At 45.6% G+C, this 27,815-nt stretch overlaps 3 protein-coding genes across 9 annotated transcripts in view; 2 read left to right on the top strand and 1 right to left on the bottom strand.

The window, feature by feature from the left end:
• The window catches only part of DUS2 (dihydrouridine synthase 2), a 45,300-nt gene that overhangs the window by 16,790 nt on the left and 695 nt on the right, over positions 1 to 27,815 (bottom strand). Inside the window, exons 2-9 of one of the 7 annotated variants that reach the window (XM_069550137.1) lie at positions 27,173 to 27,750; positions 22,805 to 22,880; positions 12,187 to 12,263; positions 10,064 to 10,191; positions 5,253 to 5,298; positions 2,951 to 3,042; positions 1,644 to 1,687; positions 411 to 471 (exon numbers count right to left, since the gene is read on the bottom strand). In XM_069550137.1, coding sequence (XP_069406238.1) covers positions 411 to 471; positions 1,644 to 1,687; positions 2,951 to 3,042; positions 5,253 to 5,298; positions 10,064 to 10,189 — 369 coding nt within the window. In that variant the 5' untranslated portion in view covers positions 10,190 to 10,191; positions 12,187 to 12,263; positions 22,805 to 22,880; positions 27,173 to 27,750. Of the gene's footprint in view, positions 1 to 410; positions 472 to 1,643; positions 1,688 to 2,950; positions 3,043 to 5,252; positions 5,299 to 10,063; positions 10,192 to 12,186; positions 12,264 to 13,641; positions 13,727 to 14,192; positions 16,171 to 22,804; positions 22,881 to 27,172; positions 27,751 to 27,815 lie in introns of those variants that run through there. The other 6 variants (XM_069550140.1, XM_069550136.1, XM_069550139.1 and 3 more) reach the window with 6 other exon arrangements.
• Positions 14,298 to 16,166, top strand: DDX28 (DEAD-box helicase 28). Its single transcript, XM_069550132.1, has one exon. It carries the CDS (start codon positions 14,342 to 14,344, stop codon positions 15,977 to 15,979), a length of 1,638 nt encoding a protein of 545 aa, XP_069406233.1. The 5' UTR covers positions 14,298 to 14,341; the 3' UTR covers positions 15,980 to 16,166.
• DPEP2NB (DPEP2 neighbor) lies at positions 20,152 to 21,660 on the top strand. The gene is given in 3 exon segments (XM_069550147.1): positions 20,152 to 20,218; positions 21,284 to 21,504; positions 21,506 to 21,660. Coding segments are annotated over 3 exon segments (369 nt in total). The 3' UTR covers positions 21,587 to 21,660.

Raw genomic sequence — 27,815 nt, 5'->3', positions numbered from 1 at the left:
GAGAAAGCCAGTATGGAGCAACAAAAACCCAGCACAGACAAAAATAAGTAAATAAAATTAAATTTTTTTTTCTGAACCATTTGACGGTAATTATATATATATATATTATATATTATATATATATATCATAGCCCTTGACCCTAAATATTTCTGTGTATTTTCTAATAGAGATATTCTTACATAACCACAGAAGTTATCAACTTCATATATTTTCATTGATACAGTACTTTTTAGCTCATCTACCATCATCTATATTCCAATTTTGCCAGCTGATCTAATAACACCCTCTTGGGCTTCTTGCTCATGAGTACAGGATCTACTCCAGAGTCAGGCACTGTACTTAGTTGTCACCTCCAGTTTCCTTTAATCTGCACCCTATATTTGTGAAGAGTACAATGAAAGCAGTTTACCTTGGTGGAATACTCTTTAGGACAGCCCATGTTGACATCAATACCAGCCACATCATTTTCTCTGGAAAAACATGAAGGAGGAAAGGTAATAAATATTCAACTTGAGGGTAGGACATAAAGTCAAGGGTATGGGTCTGTGCTCCTGAAATTCTTACTGGCTCTCTGAAACACACTAACCCTCAGGAATAGGAAATGAAAAATTCTGTCTCTAAAATATGCAACCACCTCTCCTCCTGGGCAGAACTCCAGAAGAAGAATATAAGGTGCTCACACATGTAGGAAAGGCTAGTTGTAGAGGATTCTGCCAGCTTTCAGTTGTATCAGATGACTTGAATATTGAGTGATAGCCACATGGAACTCCATCCCAGAATTCCAGTCCTAACTGGGTAGTAAAAGCCATTTGCCGATGCACAAAAGTGACCCAGGCACGAGAGCCCTTTCCCAGAGTACTGGTTCTGGTGGAAGTGAGGGACTGTCTTGGTGTGCTCGGCTGCATAGTTAGCTTCCTCCAAACAGTCCTCAGATGCAGAAAGGACCCTTTCCTTATCATCTGGTACATACACAGTTACTTGTCTGTGACCAGCGGCAACTACTACCCAAGTTTCTTCTCACCTTCATTGTAATTAATAACAAGAGCTAACAACTTACCAAGCACTCACTACATGCCACATATTGCAAAGATATTTACATGCATCATCTCATGTACCCTTCCCTATAATGCCAGAGGGAGGTGGGACTATTGGTCTCATTTTATTGACGAGGAAACCTAAGTTCTCAGTGAGGTTAAGTTACGGATCTAAGGTCACACAGTCAGCAGATAGCAAAGTAAGGATTCCAGCCCAGAGATAACACAAAAGCCCATCTCCTGAACCACATTACTCTGCTGCCTTCATTAATTTAGAAAGCAGTAAGTCTTACTTACACTTCATGAGATTTAAAAGCTCAGGGTTCATAGTCATGGTAGTCTCCAGAAAGGAAGCCTCATAAATAAACACTAACAAACAGGCTTCCACCCAAAGGTTCTCTGGGGTCCAGACACAGTGGGTTCACATCATACCTGGGGCAGCCCTTATTCACCACAAATAGAGAAGGAAATATGACCCTCTTAACCTGAAAACAGAAGGTAGTGGACTAGGAAGCAGAAGGGTGGTCACCTCCAAGGTCACAGGGAACAATAAGACCTCAAGGCCCACAGGAGAGGCAAAGGCAGTCCCCCAAGAGGGAAGAACTTACACAAGCCTGGCCACAGCAAGAGCTCGCTCTGCATCTGAAGTCCCCTGGGAAAACAAGAGGCTATATCAACCAAGGCCCTGACACAGTCCATATGCACAGACAACCACACTCAGGCACACCATGCACACATAACACAGACACACAGACACACAGACACACACACACAGACACACACACACACAGAGACACACACACACACACACACAGACACACACACACAGACACATACACACACACACACACACCAGCAAGTGGAGACCAGGTGTTATTCTTAGCCCACTGGACTGGCTCACTGGACAGCTAAGAAAATGTCATCCATGGTGTCAATACTTTGAAACATACAAAAAAGTTGGAAAGATTTTAGAGTGAATGTTCATATACCCACCACTTAGATTCTACAATTAACATTCTTCTGTATCTGCTTTATCATATGGTTACTCACTGATATCAACTAAAAAAAATTGTTGTTGTTGTTGCTGTACACAGGCTTTCTCTAGTTTCAGCAAGCAGATTTCTCATTGTGGTAGCTTCTCTTATTGCAGAGCACCAGCTCTAGGGCATGCGGGCTCGCTAGTCACAGTGCATGGGCTTAGCTGCCCCACTGCATATGGAATCTTCCTGGATCAGGGATCAAACCCATGTCCCGTGCATTGGCAGGCAGATTCTTAACCACTGGGCCACCAGGAAAGTCCTGTTATCAATTTTCTTTTAACAAACCTAAATGTTATCCAGGAGGTATTTCTGAAAAAATACTGAGAAATGCCCAAAGTGAGAGAACGACAGAATCGCTATGACCCTAACACAAATCCTAACCATTCTTTTTTTTTCCCCTGGTTGTACTGCATGGCATGTGGGATCTTACTCCCTCAACCAAGGACCAAACCCATGCCCCCTGTGGTAAAAGCACAGAGTCTTAACCACTGGACTGCTAGGAAAGTCCCCAAAAACTACTCTTGAAGAAACCTAGTTTCTTTAAATGGTAAATATATATAGACTATACAAAACAAAGACCATGATCTGAACAACTGATTCTAGGGAATAAAAATATATATTAGTCATGATAAACAGATAATTCCTACAATGAAGGAAGTGAAATTTGAGACTGGAAGCATGTAATAGACCACTAATAGCTTGATTTCCATAAACCGTCTCCAAGAGTGTAATCACTCATGAGCAGAGGTCTGAAATCATTGAATGCAGGATCTTCAGGAAGACTGAAGACCACTGTATAACGGAGCCCAGACACGTAACACTCCCCCAGCCCAGGGCATGAGATGGGAAATGTGTTTGGCCCTGGGATGTCCTACCATCTGGAAGACGACCTTGCTCTGCTCCCTTTCACAGGTGCGGAAGACCACTCGGTCATCGGGAGCAACAAAGTCCACTGTGCTGAGTGCCTCTGCAAGAAAACACAAATGTCTTCGCATTAATAGTAAAGCAAGGGGCAAAACGTGTATCATTTCCCTGCTGTGGGCCTTGCCCATGGGCTGGGACAGGGAACAGGGGAGAGGCAGGGCACAGACGAGAGACCAGGGACATCGTAGGGAGGCCCTGCCGTCCCCTTTCCTGGGGGGGATGTGTGTGGTCAGGGGGCCGGTGGCAAGCCTGTTGCCGCTGTCACACGTCCATGCCCATGTCCTTCCCTCTGTCCCCAGTGACAGGGAGAGAGATGGTGGCATGTAGCCGTTCGCGGGCCCCCTGCCCTCTTTCTCCCCCCAAAATAAAAATAAAAATAAAAAACACGTATCATGATCCCAAGTGTGTGTAAAAAGTACATGTCATTTCTCTTTGTGATTATTCTTCAAGCATGAGATTATGCAGAATTTTCATTTTTTAGGATTGGGAAAGGAGTATGTCAAGGCTGTACATTGTCACCCTGCTTATTTAATTTATACGCGAGTATATTCTGCAAAATGCAGGGCTGGATGAAGTACAAGCTGGAATCAAGATTGCTGGGAGAAATATCAATAACCTCAGATATGCAGATGACACCACCTTTATGCAAAAAAGTGAAGAGGAATTAAAGAGCCTCTTGATGAAAGTGAAAGAGGAGAGTGAAAAAGCTGGCTCAAAACTCAATATTCCAAAAATGAAGATCATGGCATCCAGTCATCACCTCATGGCAAATAGATGGGGAAATAATGGAAACAGTGACAGACTTTCTTTTCTTGGGCTCCAAAATTACTGCAGATGGTGACTGCAGCAATGAAATTAAAAGACGCTCGCTCCTTTTATTTCAGGAGTAATAATTTTAAAAGCTATGACCAACCTAGACAGCATATTAAAAAGGAGAGACCTTTGCTAACAAAGATTCATCTAGTCAATGGTTTTTCCAGTAGTCATGTATGGATGAGAGGCGGACCTTAAAGAAAGCTGAGCACCGAAGAATTGATGATTTTGAACTGTGGTGTTGGAGAGTAACTTGGACTGCAAGGAGATCAACCAGCCAATCCTAAAGGAAATCAGTCCTGAATATTCATTGAAATGATTGATGCTGAACTGAAGCTCCAATACTTTGGCCACCTGATGCAAAGAACTGACTCATTGGAAAAGACTCTGATGTTGGGCAAGATTGAAGGCAGGAGAAGGGGACGATAGAAGATGAGAAGGCTGGATAGTATAACTGACTCAACAGACATAAGTTTGAGCAAGCTCTGGGAATTGGTGATGGACAGGGAAGCCTGGCATGGTGTGGTCCATGGGGTCGCAAAGAATTGGACACAACTGACTGAACTGAACTGATATCTATAACATTGAATTTTTCATAACACAAAGAAAACATATATCTAAAAGAATTAAACATGAAATTGACAAAACTTCAAGTGAAGTTATTTTAAGATGTCACAAACGTGTATACATTTCAAAAACCTCAAACAATACCCCAACTCTCATTAAAGCAGAATCAGCCTTATCAATAAAGTATAAGCAAAACCACAATTTAGCACAACTACTTCCATTTGCAAAGTACTTACATGTCCTTTATCTTATTTGATCCTCATTCCAACCCTATGATTTAAATAAAGCAAGGATTGTGATTTTCCTCTTACAGCTAAAGACACTGAGGCAGAGAGGTCATGTGACTTGCCCCAGGGTCAGAGAGCAGCAGGGTCAGGATCAGTGCTGAAGCCACCCTGACCCCAAGGGGGTCACCTGTACTACAAAACCTAGTGATTCATATTCCAGTAAGCCAGCAGGTAGAAGGTATTCACAGCCTGCTTCACAACTGGCAGTTTGTCATGGTCTCTGGAGAGCAGTGACTATTCTCAAGAGACCATGATGGTGGTGGTTTAGTCACTAAGTCATATTTGACTCTTGTGACCCCATGGACCACAGCCTGCCAAGCTCCTCTGTCCATGGGACTTCCCACTCAAGAATACTAGTGTGGGTTGCCATTTCCTTCTCCAGGGGATCTTCTTGACCAGAGATCAAACCTGGGTTTCCTGCATTGCAGGTGGTCGGGAAACCCTACTCAAGAGAGCATGGGAGCCACAAAATGACACAGCCAGGCAAGGAGCACCAGGGGACACTGACACCCAGGCAAAGGCAATGTTAGCACAGCCTGGGCATGAATGGGCACACACACAATCCTAGGACCACAGCTACACTCACCATTGACAACTCTCTTGCACTGAAGCATCTTGAGGTCGATCAGCTCCTGCAGAGGAATCAAAGGGCACATGTCAGTCCTAGACACACAGGTCCTGGGTACAGCAGGGAAGACCAGTGATCCTGGTTGCAGGGGTAGGCAAGAAGGCCAGTACATAAATGGGCAGCACTGAGTGACCTGTGCTTATGGAAAGGGCTGCAGCCAGGCTGAGCTTTGGCTGAGAATGAGTCAGGGAAAGCGAGCTGAGTGAAAGTGAGAGTGAGCTGGGGTCCCTACTGCTGGGATCCCAGCCCCAGCAGCAGTAATTTGTCCCCCTCGGAATTCCTCAAACCCTCCACCACGCCCACCTTCACAGCTGGACCACTTCTTCTCTGTATGCTAGCTACAGATGCACCCATCATTCCTTTACCATCAAATGATGAACACCCTGAGGAAGGTTCTGGATTCACACAAAGGTGGGCTTTGAGGACCTGAGAGGAGGAGCTGAGGCAAAATGGCCCTTGAAATGTCTTATTTTCTTTTCTGTGTCCCCATTATACCCAAAGAGCCTCTGGGGCTTGGACACAGCCTCGTTCATCTTTGTGTCATTAGCGCCCAGCATGTTACAAGTGCTTACTGAACATCTGGTGAAGCTGCTTCAACGCCTTACATGCAGCAGATGCTCAGCTGATTGTTAAGTGGAGAAATTAATTTCAATTGTCACCAGTAAAACCACACGTGTGCCTGCTCACCCACACGTCTTCAACACTATTGTTTATCAATTTTATTCATTTTAGTCAGTTCTTTGGTTATAGCCTAGAACCTCACAGGTTTTTCTTTTTTTTCACTGTATTTCCTTCATTGGTGAAAACATTGTTTTTCCATGTGATAGAGTTCATCTGTGCATCTTCCTACCAAACTGACTTTTATATCTATAAAAGTTGTGCAGAAAAAAACTATTCTTTCTCAAATAGGATATTATTTTTCTACTTCAATTATCACAACTATTTTTCCTATATCCCTCAATTTTTATCATATATGACATTTATTTTTATAGAAGAGACAACTCAAATTTTGCCACAAACAATGCTTTCTAGTTCCCAAATCTATCTCCATCACAGTTAAGAATATACTTTTAACTGGTTTTTATCTTCTTGGTGAAACTAATTTTGCCTTTTTAACTTACCTGATAAGTAAGGCCATGTATAAGTCAGGTATGGCCTCCTGCACTGCAAGAGGATTTTTTTTTTTTTCAGTTTATTTCTACTAGCCCATCTCCCTCCACCCTCCTTATTCATGTATGCTCAGTCATGTAACCGCATGGACTACAGCCTGCCAGGCTCCTCTGTCCATGGACTTTCCCAGGCAAGAATACTGGAGTGGGTTGCCATTTCCTTCTCCAGCAAGCAAATTATTTTATTCATATGGCTACCAAATGTTTGAACAGCATTTAATTTTCAAGTGTCTTATCATGTATGGGCTTATTGTTCCATTTTTGTCAGATATTATTTTCCTATATCTGAACTACAGCCTGCTACCTTCATCTCCTCCATTCCACCCCACCAGGCTCCTCCATTGATATAATTCTTCAAGCTATTTGCTTCTTTAAGGGATCTTTCCAACCCAGGGATCAAACCTTGTTCTCCTGCATTTCAGGCAGATTCTTTACCATCTGAACCACCAAGGAAGCCCCTTAGAGATGATACCAAAAGCACAAACAACAAAGGAAAGTATTAGATAAATTGAACTTCATTAAAATTAAAATTTTTTGTGCATCAAAGGATACTATCAATAAAGTAAATCAATTATACTTATATAAAATTTTTAAAAATTAAAATGAAGTCTTAAAAAAATAAATAAATGAAAAATAAACTGAAAAGACAATCCACAGAATGGGAGAAAATATTTGCAAATAATATATCTGTTAAAGGTCTAATATCCAGAATATATAAAGAACTCTTAAAACTCCTAGAATAAAAAAAAATACTTTTAAAATGGGCATAAGATATGAAGAGATATTTCTCCAAAAAAGATATATAGATGGAAAATAAACATAGCAAAAGATGCTCAATATCATTACTAGGAAATGCAAATCAAAACCACAATGTCCATAAAGGGGAGAATTTCCTGGCAGTCCAGAGGTTAGGACTCCGTTCTCAATGCCAAGGGCCTGGGTTCAATCCCTAGTGTGGTAAAAAAAATAATAAATAGATCCTATCTTTAAAAACAAACAAACAAAAAAAACTCACAGTGAGATAGCATTTCAGAGTGACTAGGATGGCAACAATCTCAAAGAAAAAAAGACAGAAAGAGACTTCCCTGGCAATCCAGTGGTTAAGACTTCGCCTTCCAATGAACAGAGTGTAGGTTCAATCAGGGGAATTAAGACCCCACATGCCTCAGGGCCAAAAACAAACAAACAAAAAAACATAAAAAACAGAACCAGTATTGTAACTGATTCAATAAAGACTTTAAAAATGGTCCACTCCCTCCAAAAAAAATCTTAAAAAAAGAGTGACTTTATTATTAGAAAATATCATGAAGTATTTGAGAAGTAATACATCATACTATATGAAACTTTCAAATAGTTATGGAGAAAATACATATATTAGAGAGAAGAACAAATTATAAAACAAATCAAGCAAAATGTTAACAGTAGGTCAATCTGGGTAAACGGTATATGGATGTTCTTTGTCCATTCCCTGCAATTTTTTCCATAAATAATTTCTTTGTAAGTTTAAAAAAATTACCCATTCTGGGCAGAAGATTTGAATAGAAATTTCCTCAAAGATGATATACCAATGGCCATGAAGCATACAAAAACATGCTCAATATCATTCATCATCAGAGAAATGCAAATCAAAAGCACAACACGCTATCACTTCACACCCATTAACAGGGGTAATATTAAAAAAGAAAATAATAAGTGCTAGGAAAGATTTCAGAAACTGTACACTGCTGGTGGGGGTGTGAAATAGTCCAAAAGACAGAGAAAACAGTATGGAAATGCCTCAAAAGATGAAAACACTACCACATGATCCAGCAAACCCTATTTCTGGGTATATACATCCCAAAGAACTGAAAGCAGGGTCTCGAAAAGGGATCTGCACACCTATATTCAAAGCAGCACTCTTCAAAATAGCCAAGAAATAAAAGTGACCCAAATGTCCACCGACAGATAAATGAATGGACAAGCAAAATGCAGTACATATACCATGGAATATTATTCAGCCTAAAAATGGAAGGAAAACCTGTCACATAGTACAACACGGATGAACCTTGAGGATATTATGCTAAATAAAATAAGTGAAAGTCACTCAGTCGTGTCCGATTCTTTGTGACCTCATGGACTATACAGTCCATGGAATTCTCCAGGCCAGAATACTGGAGTGGGTAGCCTTTCCCTTCTCCAGGGCATCTTCCCAACCCAGGGATTGAACCCAGGTCTCCCACATTGCAGAAAGATTCTTTACCAGCTGAGCCACAATAAGCCAGTCACAAAAAGACAACTATAGCATATTTCCACTTACATGAGGTATCTAAAGTATTCAGATTCATAGAAACAGAAAGTAGAATGGTGAAGGGGCCGTTGAGGGATGGGGGAAAGGGGAGTTGTTGTTTAATGGGTATAGAGTTTCAGTTTTGCAAGATGAAAAGGTTCTAGAGATCTGTTTCACAACTACTGAATTGTACACTTAAAAAGTTAAGATGGTAAATCTTATGTTATGCGTTTTTTACCATAAAAAAAATTTAAGTACCCATTTTGGTAATCAAGGTCTCTAAAGGCCACTGTCTTCTCCCTTCATCTTGCGTATTAAAGGGCAGGTGTCCTCTCACGTCTGGGTCACTAGAGTCCCATTTTATTTTGGTTTGTTTGTTGTTGTTTATTTTATTTCATTTTTATTGGTGTGTAGGTGATTTACAATGTTGTGTTAGTTTCAGATGTAGAGCACAGTGAATCAGTTACACATACACACATATCCACTGTTTTTTAGATTCTTTTCCCATATAGGTCACTACAGAGTATTGAGCAGAGTTTCCTATTCTATATAGTAGGTTTTTATTATATAGGTAACCTATATACATAATAGTGTGTATATTGCAACCAGGATATTGACACAGAATAGATCCATCAGCACAAGGATCCTTGTGTAGCCCTCTTATAGCCACAGTTCTCCCTCCACAGATGGCTCTTCAAGATGGAAACGTCAGAAGCACTTGGGTAATTTCTTTAACCTCTCACCCCTACTAGAGAGGCATAGCAGGATTAAGGGTTGTGGGGGAAGCTTACCTGCCTAACTAAGAACCACTGCTCACAGTCCCTATCCAATATCAGCTACTCCTTTAACTGTTTTTCCTAGAAGATGTTTTCTAAACCTGAGTCTGAAGTCCTATTAATAATATTCTTCAAAGCAGCAGGCCAGTAACTGGCCTACTAGCCATTGCTATCAGAAAATACTATGGCTTCCCAAACCAACCCCATCCAGTTTCTCTAGCCTGAATCTGGTCCTTTCCCTTCTCACTCTGAAACTGAGCTTCCTCATTCACGTAATGAATGTGTATTAACTCCTATAGGAGCCACAGCAGTGACCTGACACGATGTTCATCTATCCACCTGGCCCAGGTGTCCCACAATGCCTCCCTGCAGCCCAGGCTCCTGATCCTTGGCAGGGCTCACAAAACTCCTGTGTTTTGGTCTTCTGATGCTCTCAGTGAGCACCTGTGAAGGGAGGGCCCATTCTGCCTCCTCTAGCTTCTGAACACACCCACCCACAGGTGAGGAGGCTGCACTTGTGGAAAAGCTCTCTGTCCGGGAGGATTAGGAGCCCCTTACCTCACAGTACACAATGTCCGCTCCATAGTCCAGGGCCAGAAGCCGCATTGGGAGAGTCCCCACCCGAACCATAGGGGCTAAGATGAGTTTGTTGTGGTAGCACAGAGAGAGGTTGTTCACAATCATTCCTGAAGAAAGAAGAGTCAGAAATTCAAATGGAGAAAAATCTCTTCTGTTACCCAGAGCAGGCTTTCCTTTTCCTCCCAACATGTAGTACTTTGTTTTCCTTTTCTCTGATCATAAAAACAATGCAAGCTCGTTCACACATCCAACAAATATTTATTAAGTGTGTGGTCCGTGCCAGTCACTGTCCTAGTCTTTGTGGATACCTGAGAAGAAAACAAAGATTCCTATTCTGCTAGAGCTTTCATGCTGGTGGGGAATGAAGAGTGCACAGCAGAGGAAACAGTCAGTGCAAAGGCCCTGGGGCAGGAGCAAGTCTGATGTGTTAGACTAGTACAAAGGCTGACATAGTTGAGCACAGAAAGAAGAAGAGTAATGGACGTCAGATACAGGATGGATGTCCTAAGCAGATAGGACACAATGGTGAGATCCCAAATGGCCTTGTAGGATGCCCTATGGGCTTTATTAGCTCTTCACGATATGAGCCAGCAAGAGTTTCAAGAAGAGGAGTGGCATGACGGATCACATTTCCCCATGATCACAGTGACTGCTGCATGAAAAGCTATGGTAGACACAGGGAGACCAGTTAGACTCTTCAGTCACTGACATGATAGATGATGGTGGCTCAGGATGGGGAGAGAGTTGTGGAGGTGGTGAGAAGTGGTCATATTCTAAATAAACTTTGAAGGTAAACTCAACAGGAGTAAAACAAGCAAAAAAAAACCCGAAATCTTTAAAAAGGATAACCAATAAGCACCTACCGTCTAGCACAGGGAACTCTGCTCAATGTTATGTGGTAGCCTGGATGGGAAGGGAGTTTCGGGGAGAATGGATACATATATATATGGCTGAGTCCCTTTACTGTTCATCTGAAACTATTATAACATTGTTAAATAGCTATACCCCAATATAAAATAAACAGTTAAAAAAATACCAGTGTCCAGGCCTGCCCTCAAGTCAATTAAATCAGACTATGAAGCTCACTAGGGCAGGAATTTTGCCTGTTTTATTCACATGAAAAGTACCTGGCACATACATGGTGCTCAGAAAATATTTACTGCTTGAATAAATGAATGAATGTACCACTATCACCTGAGACTCAAGGAAAAATTCCTTTTAAAATTTAGGGAGTAACTAGGCAACATAAGTTTCCATGGCAGCTCTGAGAAAAACATTACCTAATGAGGCTACCACTCGCAGGAGCTTGCATTTTTTCCACAATAAGTAAACCTTTCTTATTTCTAGAAGACTCTTGAGAGTCCCTTGGACTGCAAGGAGATTCAACCAGTCAGTCCTAAAGGAAATCAGTCCTGAATATTCATTGGAAGGACTGATGCTGAAGCTGAAACTCCAATACTTTGGTCACCTGATGCAAAGAACTGACTCACTGGAAAAGACCCTGCCGCTAGGAAAGATTGAAGGCAGGAGGAGAAGAGGATGAGATGGTTGCATGGCATCACCGACTCAACGGACATGAGTTTGAGTAAGCTTCGGGAGTTGGTGATGGACAGGGAAGTCTGGCGTGCCACAGTCCATGGGGTCGCAAAGAGTCAGACACGACTGAGCAACTGAACTGAACTGATAAAGTGCTTTGTAAAACATCTTGTAAAATATCCGTCTCAATAACAACTAGAGGTTACTCAATGTCTGCTGTGAGCAGGAGGGAAAGAGGGGATTTACAGAATATCTAAAGAAATTATAAGAAAGGGACTTCCCCGGTGGTCCAGTGGTTAAGACTCCATTCTTCCAACTGCATGGGGCACTGGTTTGATTCCCAGTCAGGGAACTAAGACCCAGCATGCCGTGCAGGGTAGCCAAAAAAAAAGAAATCAAGAGTAAGAAACTAGGGGCTATGAGAAGAGACAGACAGGCTCAGACAGGTTCTAATCCCTATGACATTTTGAGGTAATCACATTGTAAGAGTTTGAGCATGAGAAAGCAGCCACTAACCAGTTACCCTGTCCCAAATATTTGGATGAAAGTCAAATGCAAATACATACCTATGTATTATTCTTTTCTGATAATTCTTTCAATGTATCTGTTCTGCCTCGGTGCAAAACAATTCTTTGTTTTATATCTGAAAAAAGAGTAGCACAGGTAAATGGATGAAACCTGTCAAATCGGACATCCAAGGAGCCCTTCAGCTAAGGAACAAGGAGCTCTGAGTTCTGGGCAAGAATCATAAAAGTAGTGTAGAATCACAATATCGTAGCATATTCTTTGCATCAACTCCCCTCTATCATATCACCACTCAGTGGTCATTGACCTGTACATGAAATTTTCAGTGACAGAAAATCCAGCACTCTCCAGACAGATCTGGGCATTTCTGGTTGCTACAGTAGTCTTTATGTCAAATTTGGAATCTGACTCCGTCATCAGTCCCAGTCTGCCTTCTGGAATGGTTCATCCCAAGGCACACCTCATCTCTTTTCCGTCTGACACAGTCCCCAAACACATGAGGACAATTTTATTCTTCCCAAAATTCTCTTCTCCCACACCACCCTCCTTAAATCGCCCCTTTCTGTGCTTATGGCTTTCAGGGGCCCCCCAAGGTTTCTTGATCCCAAGGGCATGACAAGAAATGACATCAATATGCCCGGTACAGATTCTGGGGAAGGGGCTGGGCCACACGAGAACCTGGCAAATGTAGCTCCCTGAAGCAAGAGTACATGCAGCAACCCCAGCCTCTCTTCAGTCCCCATCCTCTATCCAAGGTTCTCAACAGCACACTGTTGATATTTTGGGCCAGATCATTCTTTTTTGGCGGGGGCGGGGGGGCGGGTGGCTGTCCTGTGCATTGTGCCATATTTAGTAATATCCTGGTCTCTACCCACTAGAAGCCTGTAGCACATCCCCAGATGTGACAAATAAAGATGTCTCCAGCCATTGTCAAGTGTCCTCCAGGAAGGGTGGGGGCAAAAGTCACTTTCACTCAAGAGCCACCACTCCATCCAGTAACTCTGATTACCTGTCATTACTCTCTCTTCCTCTAGTTTAACAGATAACTCTCCAGAAAAGCCTATCGTGTATCAAAGCACTATTTGAAATATAATAGTATTTATCTTTATAACAGTATGTAATGAAAGTAAAACTTTTCTCCAGGGACTTCCCTGGTGGTCCAGTGGTTAAGATTCCATACTTGCACTCCAGGCAGCACCAAAGGCTGTGCAGCAGTGGCCAACAAAAAACCCCAAAACCTCTTTCTTCCAATGTTAAGGCTCTTCCAAGTAGTTAACCCATATTTACCTTATCTCCTACCCCAGGCACTAGAGATTACAGAAATGATCTGATGCCCATTTTCTATATCCGTTCAGGAAGTACCAATTGTGTAAGGTTTTTTCGCAACCTGAACTGAATTTAGGTAAAATATTCTGCCTGATCATGACTTTGTGAGACAAGTCATATACCTGTAGCAGGACCCTCCCACTACTATTCAAGTAATTTAGGCATCCAACCTGAAAGCCGGAGGAGCTAGGTGAGCTTCAGGATGAGAAGTTGGAAAGGGTGACAAGAGAAGGAAGAATGAATCTCAGCTGAAAAGCAAGCGGAAAAGGTCCGAAGAGATGAGTTCTCTTGAGTGAAGAGATGATATGCTGAAGTCCATCGGCTTGCTCTCTGGGCCCTCACCTCTCTGGGCGGTGGGGGAACGCTGAGCCTAGATCTACCCCTGGTCTCGGCCCCCAGGCCTGACCATTCACTCAGATTCTCAATAAATATTTATATTAGAAGACCTTACAAGGGGAGCACATCTGTGAAAACACCGCCGCACCCTCACAGTTTACACGGGGCGATCAGAACTGGACATGCCATTACAGGAGCTGTGAGGGCGACAAAGGAGAATTGTAGGGATCCGACATCGGATCGCCAGAAGCCCTCAGCCCTCCTGATTCCTAATGCCAGGGCCCCATCGCCGCCTGTCGCCGGACCCCGATCCTGCCTTCATCGCGCACCCTTCCCCAAGGTTAGCCGGGGCCTGGACGTCACCACCCGGTTTGGACCTACAGACCTCGCCGCTGCTGAACTCTACAGATCCTCCCTCCTTCCACCCAGTTCGCCAATTCCTCATGCCTTACTGAGCCGCGCCGGCCACCGTCCGCGAGGACTTGGCGCGCGCGTGACGTCATTGTTGTGCGCCTCTTCCGCACCAAGGGGACTATGGCTCTAGCACTGCAGCTACGGCTGTTGTCGCTCGTGCCTCGGTTGCTTCTGGCGCCTCGACGGGACCTGACAGTCCGCGGTCCCGATGAGCCCCTGCCCGTGGTGCGCATCCCGCGGGCTCTACAGAGGCGGCAGGAACAGCGGCAGAGCGGGCAGCGGAGCCCCCTGCGGCCGGTGTTGGTGCGACCTGGCCCGCTGCTGATCTCGGCCCGACGACCGGAGTTGAACCAGCCCGCACGCCAAACGCTGGGCCGTTGGCAGGCTGCGCCACTCGTTTCGCGAGGCTGGAAGCATCGGCGCGCTCGCCAGGACTATTTCTCCATTGAGCGCGCTCAGCATGAGGCCCCAGCGCTGCGGAACCTCTCGTCCAAGGGCAGCTTCGCCGATCTGGGTCTGGAGCCCCGTGTGCTGAGCGCACTCCAAGAAGCTGCTCCCGAAGTCGTTCGGCCCACAACCGTGCAGTCGAGTACCATTCCCCCATTACTTCGCGGCCGCCACATCCTCTGCGCCGCGGAAACCGGCAGTGGCAAGACTCTCGGCTACATGCTACCTCTGCTTCAACGGCTCTTGGGCCAGCCAAGCCTGGACGCCAGTCGTATCCCTGCTCCTCGAGCCCTGGTCCTTGTGCCTTCTCGAGAATTAGCTGAACAGGTGCGGGCCGTGGCCCGGCCCTTGGGCAGCTCCTTAGGCCTCCGGGTGCAGGAGTTAGGGGGAGGCCATGGCATGAGTAGGATCAGGCTGCAACTGTCCAAACATCCTCCAGCAGATGTACTGGTGGCCACTCCGGGGGCTCTGTGGAAGGCCCTGAAAGGTCAACTGATCAGCCTGGCGCGCCTCTCTTTCTTGGTGTTGGATGAGGTAGATACATTGTTGGATGAAAGTTTCCTGGAACTGGTGGATTACATATTGGAGAAGAGTCACATAGCAGAAGGCCCCGCTGACTTAAAAGACCCTTTCAATCCCAAAGCTCAGTTAGTGCTGGTGGGGGCCACATTTCCCGACGGTGTAGGCCAGCTGCTGAGTAAAGTTGCCAGCTTAGACTCTCTAACCACCATTACCAGTTCCAAGCTCCACTGCATCATGCCTCATGTCAAACAGACGTTCATGAGGCTGAAAGGAGCAGAGAAGGTGACTGAGTTGGTGCAGATCCTCAAGCAGCATGACAGAGCACATAGGACTGGCTCCACAGGAACTGTTCTCGTGTTCTGTAACAGCTCCAGCACTGTGAACTGGCTGGGATATATTCTGGATGACCACAAAATCCAACACTTAAGACTGCAGGGACAAATGCCAGCCTCCATGAGGGCAGGTATCTTCCAGTCCTTCCAGAAGGGCTCCCGAGACATACTTCTCTGCACAGACATCGCCTCTCGGGGCCTGGACAGCACCCAGGTGGAAATCGTCATCAATTATGATTTCCCTCTCACCCTGCAGGATTACATCCACAGAGCAGGGAGGGTGGGCCGTGTGGGGAGTGAGGTGCCAGGAACAGTCATCAGCTTTGTGACCCATCCCTGGGATGTGAGCCTGGTTCAGAAGATTGAGCTGGCAGCTCGCAGGAGGAGAAGCCTACCAGGTCTAGCGTCCTCCATAAGTGAGCCTTTGCACCAGGAAACCTTACTGCAGCAGGCTTAAATATGATGCCATAACAGGGGTCTTTCCCTGTGTGCTGGATGGGTGAGCACACTTGTCAGCAGGATGCTCTGGGCTGCTTAGTCACCTTCTAAAGGCCCCAGCTGCTGGTCAACACTGGAGGGTGAACTACTGAACGTGGCTCTCTGTAGTCTTTCACACGAAGAATAAAGTTGATTTTGGCTTTGTATCATGTCATGATTTCTAACAGTAAGTGATGTTTCTGTAGTTTCTACCTGGGGCACAATTCACTGGATTCTGAGAAAATTCACACTCCAAACTACTGCACCTAGGACAAAGGCTCCTTCAGTTGATGTTTTTGTTTCGACTTTATATTTCCTGCCCCAAAAACCATCCATTCCCTGGTGGTCCAGTGGTTAACAATCTGCCTCCTAATGCAGGGGATGTGGGTTTGAACCACATCCCCAGGGTTTGAACCCTGGTTGGGGAACTAAGATGCCACATGCTGTGGGACAGGGCAGCTAAATCCCAGCCTTACCCTGTGGCCACAGCTAAGACCTTACACAGGCAAATTAAAAAAAAAAAAATCCATTAAGCCCTCAGGAAAAGGAAAAGGGGATGTGACTAGCAATAGAGAAATTTTCTTTATGAACAATGGCCATGGCAAGCTTAGGCTGTCTTAGTGAAATCTCTCTGGGAAGCAGTGGCAGAAGAATAAAAGGCAGACTGACACAGAAGTATTCCTTAGTGTGCATTTCCAGCCTCTGCCTTCTTTCCCATCTCTTGGCTGCAGAGGAAGAGGAAAGGTTAAACGTTTTTATAAAACTGGCAAAATAAGCTTATAGCATCCGCTCACTATCTCCTATGTTCTATAAGCGTTATAGAACCTAGCAGCATTATATAAGCTTTGCCTAAAGTAAGGAATGGTTGAAAGAATACTTAAGAAAACAACTTAAAACTGCTCACACACTGAAAAGGATTAAGTTGGCAGAGAACAGGAATGGGCTCAGAGCAACCTTTGCCAAAAGAGAATATTGTGCTAAATGTACAGTCTTTCCCATATGAGGAAACAGTCAGAAAGATGAAAGAACTTGCTCAAAATCACACAAATAAGGACAGAATCTGGTCTGTGTCCTAAGAGTTGTGTTCTTTAACCACTAGGCTAAGTTTTCTCAAATGTGATTCACATGTAGAATAACTACATTTCTGTTTGCCTTGAATATTCCTTGTTTATATCTATGCCTGCTGCAATTTTTAATATTGCCCACTTTGACTCTCAAAAGCAAACCCAAATAGACAATAATTTAGTCAACTATCCATGGACCACTTTGGTGCAACTTGTTTAAAGTACAGATCCCTGAACCCTACTTCAGAGCTACGTAAGTTTTCTGAGAGTTGGTCCAAAAATCCACATATAAGTGTTTGTTGTTTTGTGGAATCCCCAGATGAGTTTCCCACCCTCTTAAGTTAATAAACCATGTATTCTGCCTTCCCCAGGTGCCCAGCCGAGTTATTATAAGGTATTGGTACCCCCACCGCACCAGAGTCAGACAAGTAATCTCTGAAGCCTTGGACAATCAGTGGTCTCATTCTGGCCTACTTGCCATGAAAAACCTACAGAGCATTTCGCTTCACATTTTACCTTCTAGCATTCCCAAAGGCAGTCTGCTCTAATTAGGCCTGACTTCATCTGTCCTAATGTGCACCCGCCAATTCAAGCAATTTAGGAGTAGACAGAAGGTTTTTGTGATTTGCAACCAGAGTGGCCCAACCTCTCAAATAATAGCCCAAGACGTCTCCACCTCCTGGGCACATCCCCTCTGCAACAGCCCCAGTAAACAGATGTCCCATCTTTGCTTTCTTAAGGTCAGCTACAGGGAGCCCCTGAAGAAGGTTATCTGCCGGGGTCTAGCCACAGTGGATCCAGGGAATTCGAAGGGTGGATGGAGTCGGCGAGGAAAACTTATTTATTTATTAATATAAGATTAGGTTAGGAAGAAATAGTGTAGTAAGAAAATTAAGTGGAGAGAAGAGGCTGATTAACTTGGGTTACGTGGAAAACCAATAAAGCTCCAGACAAGGAGCTTGCACCGTCTACGTTAGGCCGCCGGCACCCGTTCGAATATCGGAGAGTGCCCCACCTTGGGTGATCTCTCTTACGGATCTTAGGATCTTAGAAGCCGGGACAAGTAAGTAGACACAGTGAGCCTCCACGTTCCAAGGGATCAGCCTGAGAAGGAGAGGGAGGGAGCAAGAGAAAGAATCAACACGGGGGAGGCCAGGCTTGTGCAAAAACCCCCTCCAACTTTATTATTTAAAAGGTGTTTATATATATAACCCTAAATTTTACATAATGGAAGATACAGAGTCACGCAGGGGCAGCAGTCCTGACCCTTTCTGTATATCTTTTTTGTATACAAAAGGTCTCAGGTGATTTACATTATCTTCTGGCCAGGAGGCTTGTTAAGGCTTTTTGGCTCTCTTCCTTAATGAATGTTAATTTTGTTTCCCCTGAAATGTTTTTCTTTAATCTGCATCTCCTTAAAGCATTAAAGTTACATCTCTATAGAACAAAGGTGCAGTGGGTTATAACAAAGAAGGTACTTAACTCAAAGATCTAATGTTGCTAATACCAGGTCTACTACTTGTTTTTCTATATACCAACTATATCTAAAACTTAAGGATATGAAAATTTGGCAGCAAGTACTGGCTCAACAAATGAAACTTTTAATCAGTCCTATTCTAGTGATTTTGACTCCTCGGAAGCCCCTACATTCCTAGGATGTTTCAAGCTTCCTGTGCCTCCTGCGGTCAGGAGGCCTCAAACAATCACAGGCACAGCTGTACAAGTCCTGCAGGCAGGCTAGAAACCCATCAGAGGGGTTTTGGGATTGAAACACTCAAATGCAGAAGACTAAAGCCCTGAATTGACTTTTTCCAGAGAATGTCAGAAGAGTGGCAAAGCAGGCAGATTCTTATTTTTGGGGGGTGGATGCTCAGGAAATTCCAGGGGAAAACCTGAGGTCTGATTAGCCTTGCTATCAGAGCTCGGCCGCATGACCTTGTCACGGGTGGAATTCCTCACGCTGGCTCCCGGCAGTTATCTTACATTGCCACATTACCAAAGGCTGCCCCAAACTTTCCTTCCTGTGAACCTTATCAGGCTAAGGGCAGAGCTGTCTCTTTCCTTCTTTGAGTCGGATCAAACTGTCTTAGTAACACCTCTTCACGGTGTTAACCATGTTTTTCACCTGGGTTGCTACTTAGCCTGTTATCTCATCTTTTCATGGTGGAGAGAAGGGGGATTATAATGATTTTTGCTTTTAAGGGAGAGGGGAGTGTAATGCTTACGTTGTCATTTTGTCATGAGTTTGTTTTGAATTTCCTGTTAAAATGGGTCTATCACTCCCACTTAGTGAAGTCATCAGGGCCCTCATTTTGCACCTTTAACATCTCTTGGTGTCACTTTAAATTGGGATGAGCTTGTCCTCACATTCCTATTGGCTGTAAATCTGGACCCTGATATGAACCTACCATTGAGCAGAACCACTCCACTGCCTGTGTAGCCTTGGGTAGGCCCCTTAACCTCTTGGTCTTTTAAGTCTTGGCAGTTGTAAAAATGTGAGAGGGCTATTAATTTATATTTGGGGTAGAACAAGGTCGAGAAGAGTGTGTCTTTGCTTTTATTCTTTCAAACTGGTATGACTCCCCACTCTTCCCCATGGGTCCATATCTCACTAGGCCTTCAGGCCCACTGCCAAGCAACCTTCCCCAATTCCCCAGTCCACACAAATCTCTGTCTCTCTTTGGGTTAGTACCATACAGCCTAGTGTCTCTTAGGTCAATTTTGCCTCTCAAGCCAATCTCAGAATGTGGGTTTCTCTTGCCCACCCATGCCACCAGGGGCTGTGCCAGCCCACAGGCATACTCCCCAGAGGGTGGCTACTAGACTAGGGCACATGTGGGGAGGCCCAGGTGTGAGGGGCCAGGCAAGGTGCCTCTCTGCCTTAACTCTGCTCTCCTCCAAAAAACCCCAAGAGCCTGCAGCCTGCCCCTCAAGTCACAGGTTCCTTATATGACCTCACTGGGTAGTGATGACCTCACAGCCCTTATCACAGTTTCCATGGCAGGGTAACTGCACAAACATGCTACTCTCGGAGAAACTTCCCTACCAGTCCTCTACCAGATAGCAGTCTTTGGCTGTGTAAGAGAGAATGTCTGATCGAATCTTCTATATTCACTCTAACTTGTCCTCTGTCCCCTGGGAGGGCAACACAGCAGGTAGGCTGAGACTGGACATCTGTATAAGAGGTGTTGTGTACACACAGCCTCACCTGGCCACCACGTGTTCCTTTTGGGCTTGCCCACACACACACCTCAGCACTTTCCCAATGAGTGTCCTGGGCACCTTCAGGGACCCACAGTGCTCATTGCTGAGGATAAGCAAAAGGTCACCCCTGGGCAAGTGAGCAGGAAGGTCCTGGTCTTTAAATGTAGCCTTCCTCTTTGGGCTACAGGACGCTTCCATTCAGATCCTTTCCTGATTGGCCTCTTAGCAAGAGGCAAGTGCATTTTTGTCAGCAAATGATAAATGGAGCAGTTTGAGGAAGAGGGCTGCTCTTGAACTGCACCTTCAAGCCCAGGCACCTTCGTGCAGTTATGGGGATATCTACATGGGTCCCCTAGGACACATTCCAGACTGAGCTGCTGCATACTGGGGGAAACAGTGGTGTGGTATTGAGGGAAAGACCAGAAGAACCAGGGGAGTGATGAAATGCTAATAAGACTGAGGCTGAGGAGATGGTGTCCCAGGAGGCTGATGCGAGTCTAGACTTGGTACCCACAATCTGGTTCTGAATCTCCTGGTCACTCTGCCTCAGTATTTTCTAATCTAGATAAAAGTATCAGAGGGCTAGAGTTCAGTGTGGATGAAACAGGCAATATAAATGGGGCCCAGGAGGGGTTGCCAAGGTGGGAGGGGTTCTTACCAAATCAGACTCCTTTTCCCAAAACTTGAAATGCATTTCCATTAAAGACAGACCTTAAGGAATGTTTTCTCTGGTGTGGAAGGGAGAGAAGGAAGGGATCCTGATTGCAATTATTTTCAGGTTTTCTCTGGAAACGGCAATCAGAGTTCCTCATCGGCTGCAGTCACAGGCTCTAGGAATTGCTTTGGCAGCCAATGTTCCTTCTCTAGGGACTCATGGGGTGATGGGCAGAGGCTGTGTTTTGGATATCAAGCAGACTAAAGGGCTTCAGCCAGAAACTGGGAGAGAGGTGAGAGGGGGAAATTCTGGCAGGAGACTGTGTACAGCAGAAGCAACTGATCAACTGTTTTCTTTGCAGCAGCTCTGGCTCCCATTTTCCCTCCTACACCTGGTCACTGCCATGTTCTCTACCGAGGGCATGGAGAAACACAGGCAGGCTGGCATGGGGACACATGCCTGGTCGGTGGCTACCGGGCCTATGGGGATGCTCCTGTGGCCACCCCAGCCAAGGTGGAAGCAGAGAAGCCAGTCCTCAGCCGCACTCCCAAGAGACAGTGAGCTCTGGAGGAGTCGGATAACAGACCTCAGTTGCTCCAGCCCCAGAATTCAGCGACTGCAGCATGGTGGCAGAAGGCTGACCCCGCAGAAGCTTGCCAGCTGAGCCACACTCTGAAAAGAGAGCGATGGTTTAACTGCCTAAGGGCAGCAAATGCTGCTTCCTGCAGTGACCCCCACTGCCACAGATTAGAACCTGCACCATTCTGTCTGAGCCTTCCTTCATCAACCAGGAGCCTCCTTCCACACTAAATGGCCATAAGCAAGGAACCTCAGAAACAGGGTTGAGAGTCTGCTCTGAACATCCCAGGACTGAAGCTGGCCTGGAAGAAAACCTGATGTTCCTCTGCTCAATTCTCAGGAGCCCCTTTGTGAGCATAAGAAAGAATAATCTGCACACTGTGAGCCAAGGAGGACCCAGGAGCAGAGAGAAGTGTGGGGTAGCCTTTGCAGGGGCCCTCTCTACCACACAGGCTCCTGCCTGAGCCATTGGCCAGCTGCCACCACTACACACCAAGGGGAGCTGGGCTTTTCCAAACTGAAAGAAGCAATGTGCAACTTCCCAAAAAGCCTCCTGCCTTGGATCAGGAGGCAGGATAAAGAGACCCAGGAAGACCTGCTCCCTGGAGCAAGAGCATGATGGAGAGTCAAGTGGCAGCAACCCCTCCCCGAGGCTCACATGCTCCTTTATTCCCAGCCCTTTCTGGCCCCAACGGGATCCCTTACTGCTCAATAAAATGTTTTTCTGTAATAGTGTCTGACTTGAAATCCAAGTTATCTAAGACCAGGTCCCAAACCTCCCTGTTTCCTTTAAGTATATTCCCACAGGGGGCTCCTGGTCCTTTGAGAACTTCTACCTCTAAAAAGACCCTTGGGGGTAGTTTCTACCTATAAGGCTTCTGCAATGACACCTGTGCAAATTGGGGCAGGATGTAGGCAGGTTCTTTAAGAAATGTGGAGCCTGATGAGTGCTTCCCTGTGTGTGTGTGTGTGTGCGCACGTGCGTGTGTGTGTGTGTGTGTAAGGAGAAAAGAGGAAGGACTGGGAAGATGTCATTCCATCTGTCGATCCATTTATTCAACAAATACTTACTGAGTACCCAGGTGGTGCTAGTGGTAAAGAACCTGCCTGCCAATGCAGGAGACCTAAGAAATGCAGTTTCGACCCCTTTTTTTTTGGAAGATCCCCTGGAAGAGAGCATGGCAACCCACTTTGGTATTCCTGCCTGGAGACAGAGGAGCCTGGTGAGCTACAGTCCATTGGGCTGCAAAGAGTCGGACATGACTGAAGCAACTTAGCAAGTACACATGTACCCATTACATACGAGCCGCTGTGCTGGTTGCTTGAGATGTTTCAGTGAGTGAGATGATCGAACACCCTCTTCTCATGGCACCCACAACCTAAAAGAAGATACAAACAATAATTTCAAGTAATTATAATTGCTATACAGAAAAGTAGAACAGGATAATGGGGTAGAGTGATGAGGGGTTGCTATGTTATACTAGGTAGTAAGGGAAGGCTTCTTTGAGGAGCTGGCATTTCAGTGGAGATGCGAGTGAAAGAATCCTGTGAGGAGCTGGGAAGAGAATTTCTGAAGGAGGACATGGCAAGCACAAAGACCTTGAGGTAGGAGTGAGGCTGGCCTGTACTAGAACCGGCAAAAGGGCCAGTGTGACCAGGGAGGAAAGAGAATGAAAGATGTGGTTGGAGAAGTAGGAACAGGCCAGATCATAGTAGGCCTCATCAGCCATACTGAAGAGTGTGGCTCTTAAGTGTGATGGGAAGTTGCAGAAAGGATTTGAGCAGGGGAGTGAAGTGATCTGATGCAGGTGCTAGAAAGGCCACTCTGACTGCTGTGTGCCATGGCAGTGAGTTGCTGGATGTTACTGGTAGAACGCCTCTTTCAGCAGTTAAGGGGACAGTTGATCCTGGAGAGTTGGGGCAGGGGAATATTAGGAGAGAAGAAAGATTACAGGGTTTGGGCCTGTATATCAGGCCCATCTTCCTCATCAGCGAATCAGATGTATATACCACATCTTTTTTTTTTTAGCTACTTTTAAAATTTCTTTTAATTGGAGGCTAATTACTTTACAATATTATGGTGGTTTTTGCCATACATTCACATGAATCAGCCATGGATGTACATGTATTCCCCATCCTGAACCCCCATTCCACATCTTCTTTATCCACTCATCCATGATGGACACTTAGGTGGCTTCCATATTTGGTTATTGTAAATAATGTTGCAGTGAACATGGGGGTGCATATATCTTGAGTTAGTGTTTTTGTTACCTTTGGACAAATGCCCAGAAATGGAATTGCTAAATCATCTGATAGTCTTATTTTTAATTTTTTTGAGGAACCTTCAAAATATTTTCCATAGTGATTGCACCAATTTAATTCCCACCAACAGTGTGCAAGGGTTCCCTTCTCTTCAGGTCCTCTCCAACAATTGTTTTCTTTTTTTGATAACAGCCATCCTAACAGGTGTGAGGTGACAAGTCATTGTGGTTTTGATTTGCATTTCCCCAAAGGTTAGTGAGGCTCAGCACATTTTCATATACCTCTTGGCCATCTGTATGTCTTCTTCAGGAAAATGTCTATTTAGATCCTTTGCCAGGATCTGACTTTTAAAACGAGCCCCTCAGGAAGTTCCGCTGGAGAAGAAACTGGCAACCACTCCAGTTTTCTTGCCTGGAGAATCTCATGGACAGAAGAGCCTAGTGGGCTAGAGTCCTTGGGGTCACAAAGAGTCAGACATGACTGAGTGACTAACACACCTGTCTTTTAGCGATGCAACCTTAAATGTGGATGAAATAAATGTCTGATTTGCTTTAAAATATTCTGCAAAAGTGGATGGGTAAGGTATAAATGAAATAAGATAGGGCATTAGTTGATAACTGTGGACGCTAAGCAATGGGTACAAAGGGGTTCAATATACTCTTCTCTCTACTTTTTCATATGTTTGAACATTTTCCCTACTAGGTAAAAAGAAATAAAAACTTCTCAGATGGAGCCTATGCTCAGCCAGATTTGGAATCAGTGAGGACTCAGGTGGTCAGCTTCACAGGGTGAGCTAGTTTGGCAAGCCCTGGAAGTCAGGCAGAGGAGGGCAAGCTCCCCGTATGAAAGCAGGGAGCGGGGCGGGCGGGTCTGGGGCAGGGCGTGCTATGTGCAGCATGGTGTTGTGGAGGACAGGTCTGACAGGCCTCAGAGATGAGCAGGAAAGAGACAACAAGTCTGAACTCGAGGCTAAATGAGCAATCACGTGTGTTGTCGAGCAAACGATTGCTTGCTCGGGGCTGGCTCCCAGCACCTGGCGCCCCCATAGCCAACTCTGTGTGTTATGCCAGCACATGTGATTGATCACTGGAGACTCGTCCAGCCCTCTCACTGCACACCTCAGCAAAAGGCCAGCACCGGCAGGTAATCAGCAAAGGATATCAGGACAAAGAGATGAATGGAAAGCATTCTCCTCAAGAGAGGGAGCAGCTGGAAGTCGAGACGTCCAAAGAACTATCTGACTTGCCAGGAGGGCACTACTGTGATCATGTGCCTGCCCATCAGCTGGTCTCCCCACACCTGTCCTTCTCAGACAGGTTTAAGGCAGGTAGGTTCTACTCCAGGGCCAGTGGGCTACTCTGCCTACCACTGCTGGCTTCCCCAGGTGCCTGCCTTATGAACCATGAACTTTCCTCACTGAAGACAAGAGTCAACCCTGGTGAGCCCGGCAGCGGTGAACAGGAGGTATGCAGTCAGACATGGCAGACTTGACCAAACAGCTGCCTGTCATTCTTCAGAGCTCTGGCCTGTCAGGGCCTGGAGCACACTCAGAGGATGAGCTAAAAGAGACAAAGTCTGAGTAGGTCTGGCTTGGGGTCCCAGAGCCCAGATAACAGAAGACTAAGGATATTTCTCCTTCATAGAATCTTAATTCCATTGTCCTTACAAGCTTCCCCCAAATGGGAGGCATGGGGATAAATAAGGAGCTTGGGATTAACATATACACACTACTGTATATAAAACACAACTAACAAGGACCTACTGTATAGCACAGGGAACAATATTCAGTATTTTGTAATAAACTCTAAGTGAAAAGAGGCTTCCCTGGCGGCTCAGGAGTAAAGAACCTGCCTGCCAATGCAGGAGATGCAGGTTCCATCCCTGGGTCAGGAAGATCCCCTGGAGAAGGATATGGCAACCCACTCCAGTATTCTTCCCTGGGAAATCCCATGGACAGAGAAGCCTGGCAGGTTACAGTCCATGGGGTCACAAAAGAGTCAGACACAACTTAGTGACTAAACATCACACCAACACATAAAGGAAAAGAATCTGAAAAAGAAAAAATATATACACACACACATATCTGTGTGTGCATGTGTGGTTGAATCACCTTGCTGTAACCTGAAACGACACAACTTTGTAAATCAACCATAGTGAAAAAGTGAAAGTGTTAGTCGCTCAGTTGTGTCTGACTCTTTGCGACCCCATGGACTATAGCCGCCAGGCTCCTCTGTCCATGGAATCCTCCAGGCAAGAATACCGGAGTGGGTAGCCATTCCCTTCTCCAGGGGATCTTCCTGAGCCACGGAGATCAAACCTGGGGCTCTTGTATTGCAGGCAGATTCTTTACCATCTGAACCACCAGGGAAGCCCAAATCAACTATAATTCAATTTTAAAACAAAAAAGAAATATCAATCAGAGAAAAAACTGAGGCTGGTAAAAACCTACCTCGTGGGCCATCGTGAAGACTGAATGTACTATGGGCTACTAACCGGCAGCATAGCTCTGGGCACACAGTAACTCTGGCTCCCTGGATGTACTGCCACTGGCTGTCACATCTCCGTGTTCTGGGAAGGAAGGGAAGGCAGCAGCCTCCCATGCTCCCAGTCAACTCACTCTTCACTGGATGCTGGTCAAGTGCTTGCTGTGCTGAAGTGTGGTGCCAGGTGCCAGAATGTGGTGGTCGTGGCCCTACTGAGTTCACTTGCCAGCTCCAACAAGGGGCAACCACTTCTGACTGCTGGGGCAGGGTGGGGTGGGGAGGAAGAGGGAGAGGTCCCAGCAAAACCTGAACCTAAGCAGTCTGAGAGGTTCACTCATGCCCCTGTTTTTAGAGAGGGTAAGTTGCCAAAGAGGGTTTGGATTTAGCAGAGTTCTCCATGGTATGTTCAGCCCTTCCTGATGGCAAGATTTCCTCCCCTGGCCCTGCCTCAACAGCGCCACCATTTAGAGGCTGAGGGGCAGCATGGCTGGTGTGGCCAGAAAATAGGGGGCAGAGTGGTGGTGGTGGTGGTTTAGTCGCTAAGATATGTCCGACTCTTGGGACCCTGTGGACAGTAGCACGCCAGGCTCCTCTGTCCATGGGATTTTCCAGGCAAGAATACTGGAGTGGACTGCCATTTCCTTCTCCAGGAGACCTTAGAGGTTTGTGTTATTTGTTGAAACTGGAGAAGCAGGTGAGGGCAGACTCCCCAGGACTTGAAAGCCAAATAAAGGAATACAAGGTTTAGGAGCAACAAGAAGCCACAGAAAAACTTTGGGCAGGAGGATGGCACCAGATTTTTCAAAGAGAGACAGGGTATGCCTGCTCTGTGGGAAATGAACTGGAGATGGGGAGACCAGAAGGAGGTGAGAGATGAAAATGACCTGTACTGGGAAAGGAACGGTGGGCATGGAAAGGAGACATACCCGGAAGCTGTTTGGAGGTTGAATCAGCAGAACTTGAAGATGCCTTGAAAGAGGAGGGGTGGGCAGAGAGTAGAGGGTATCATGGATGACATTCAGGTCAGCTCTGGAGCCAGGCCCTGGGCTTCTCTGCCTCCATCCTCTTTTCACTTCCGCCCATTGTCGGCAGCACCTGGGAAACTTTTGTCACAACCTCTGCCCCCAAACTGTCCCTGTGTCCGGGGGGATCCTAGAGGACCAGACTTTGCTAGTGTGCTCGTTTCCCCCTGGTGGGGACAGGGCATGAAGATGCCTTGGGTGAGATTAAGGGAACAACACATCACCTTGTTGGCTAAAATCTGCTTGCTGCTTGGGTGTGAGTAGTCCCATGCCCCCAAGTATATAAGAATGTACATGTGTGTGTATTTCCATAATCAGCTTTATATGGTCACCTCAAGGCCATGGCCACCAGTGCCAGCCTGTTTAAGGACTGAAGCTGAACGTTACAGAAACATTGTTGCCTGGCTAATCTTCTACAATAATGGTGCCTACCTCCTCTAGGTCAAAACAGCCTGTCTAGACATCTGGTCCCCGCAGAATAGCTAAAAAAAGAAAGAAAGAAAAAAAAAGGCTAAAGTCTCTCTTTTCATTCCTCTGTCAGCAGCTG

This window comes from Ovis canadensis, chromosome 14 (assembly GCF_042477335.2).
Source record: "Ovis canadensis isolate MfBH-ARS-UI-01 breed Bighorn chromosome 14, ARS-UI_OviCan_v2, whole genome shotgun sequence".
Taxonomy (NCBI): Eukaryota; Metazoa; Chordata; class Mammalia; order Artiodactyla; family Bovidae; genus Ovis; species Ovis canadensis.
Note: the sequence above shows the minus strand (reverse complement) of the source record. Positions and strands in the feature narration are given on the sequence as shown.

Excerpts from the sequence above, each read along its gene's own strand:
- DDX28 (XM_069550132.1), top strand. The coding sequence starts at position 14,342 with ATGGCTCTAGCACTGCAGCTACGGCTGTTGTCGCTCGTGCCTCGGTTG.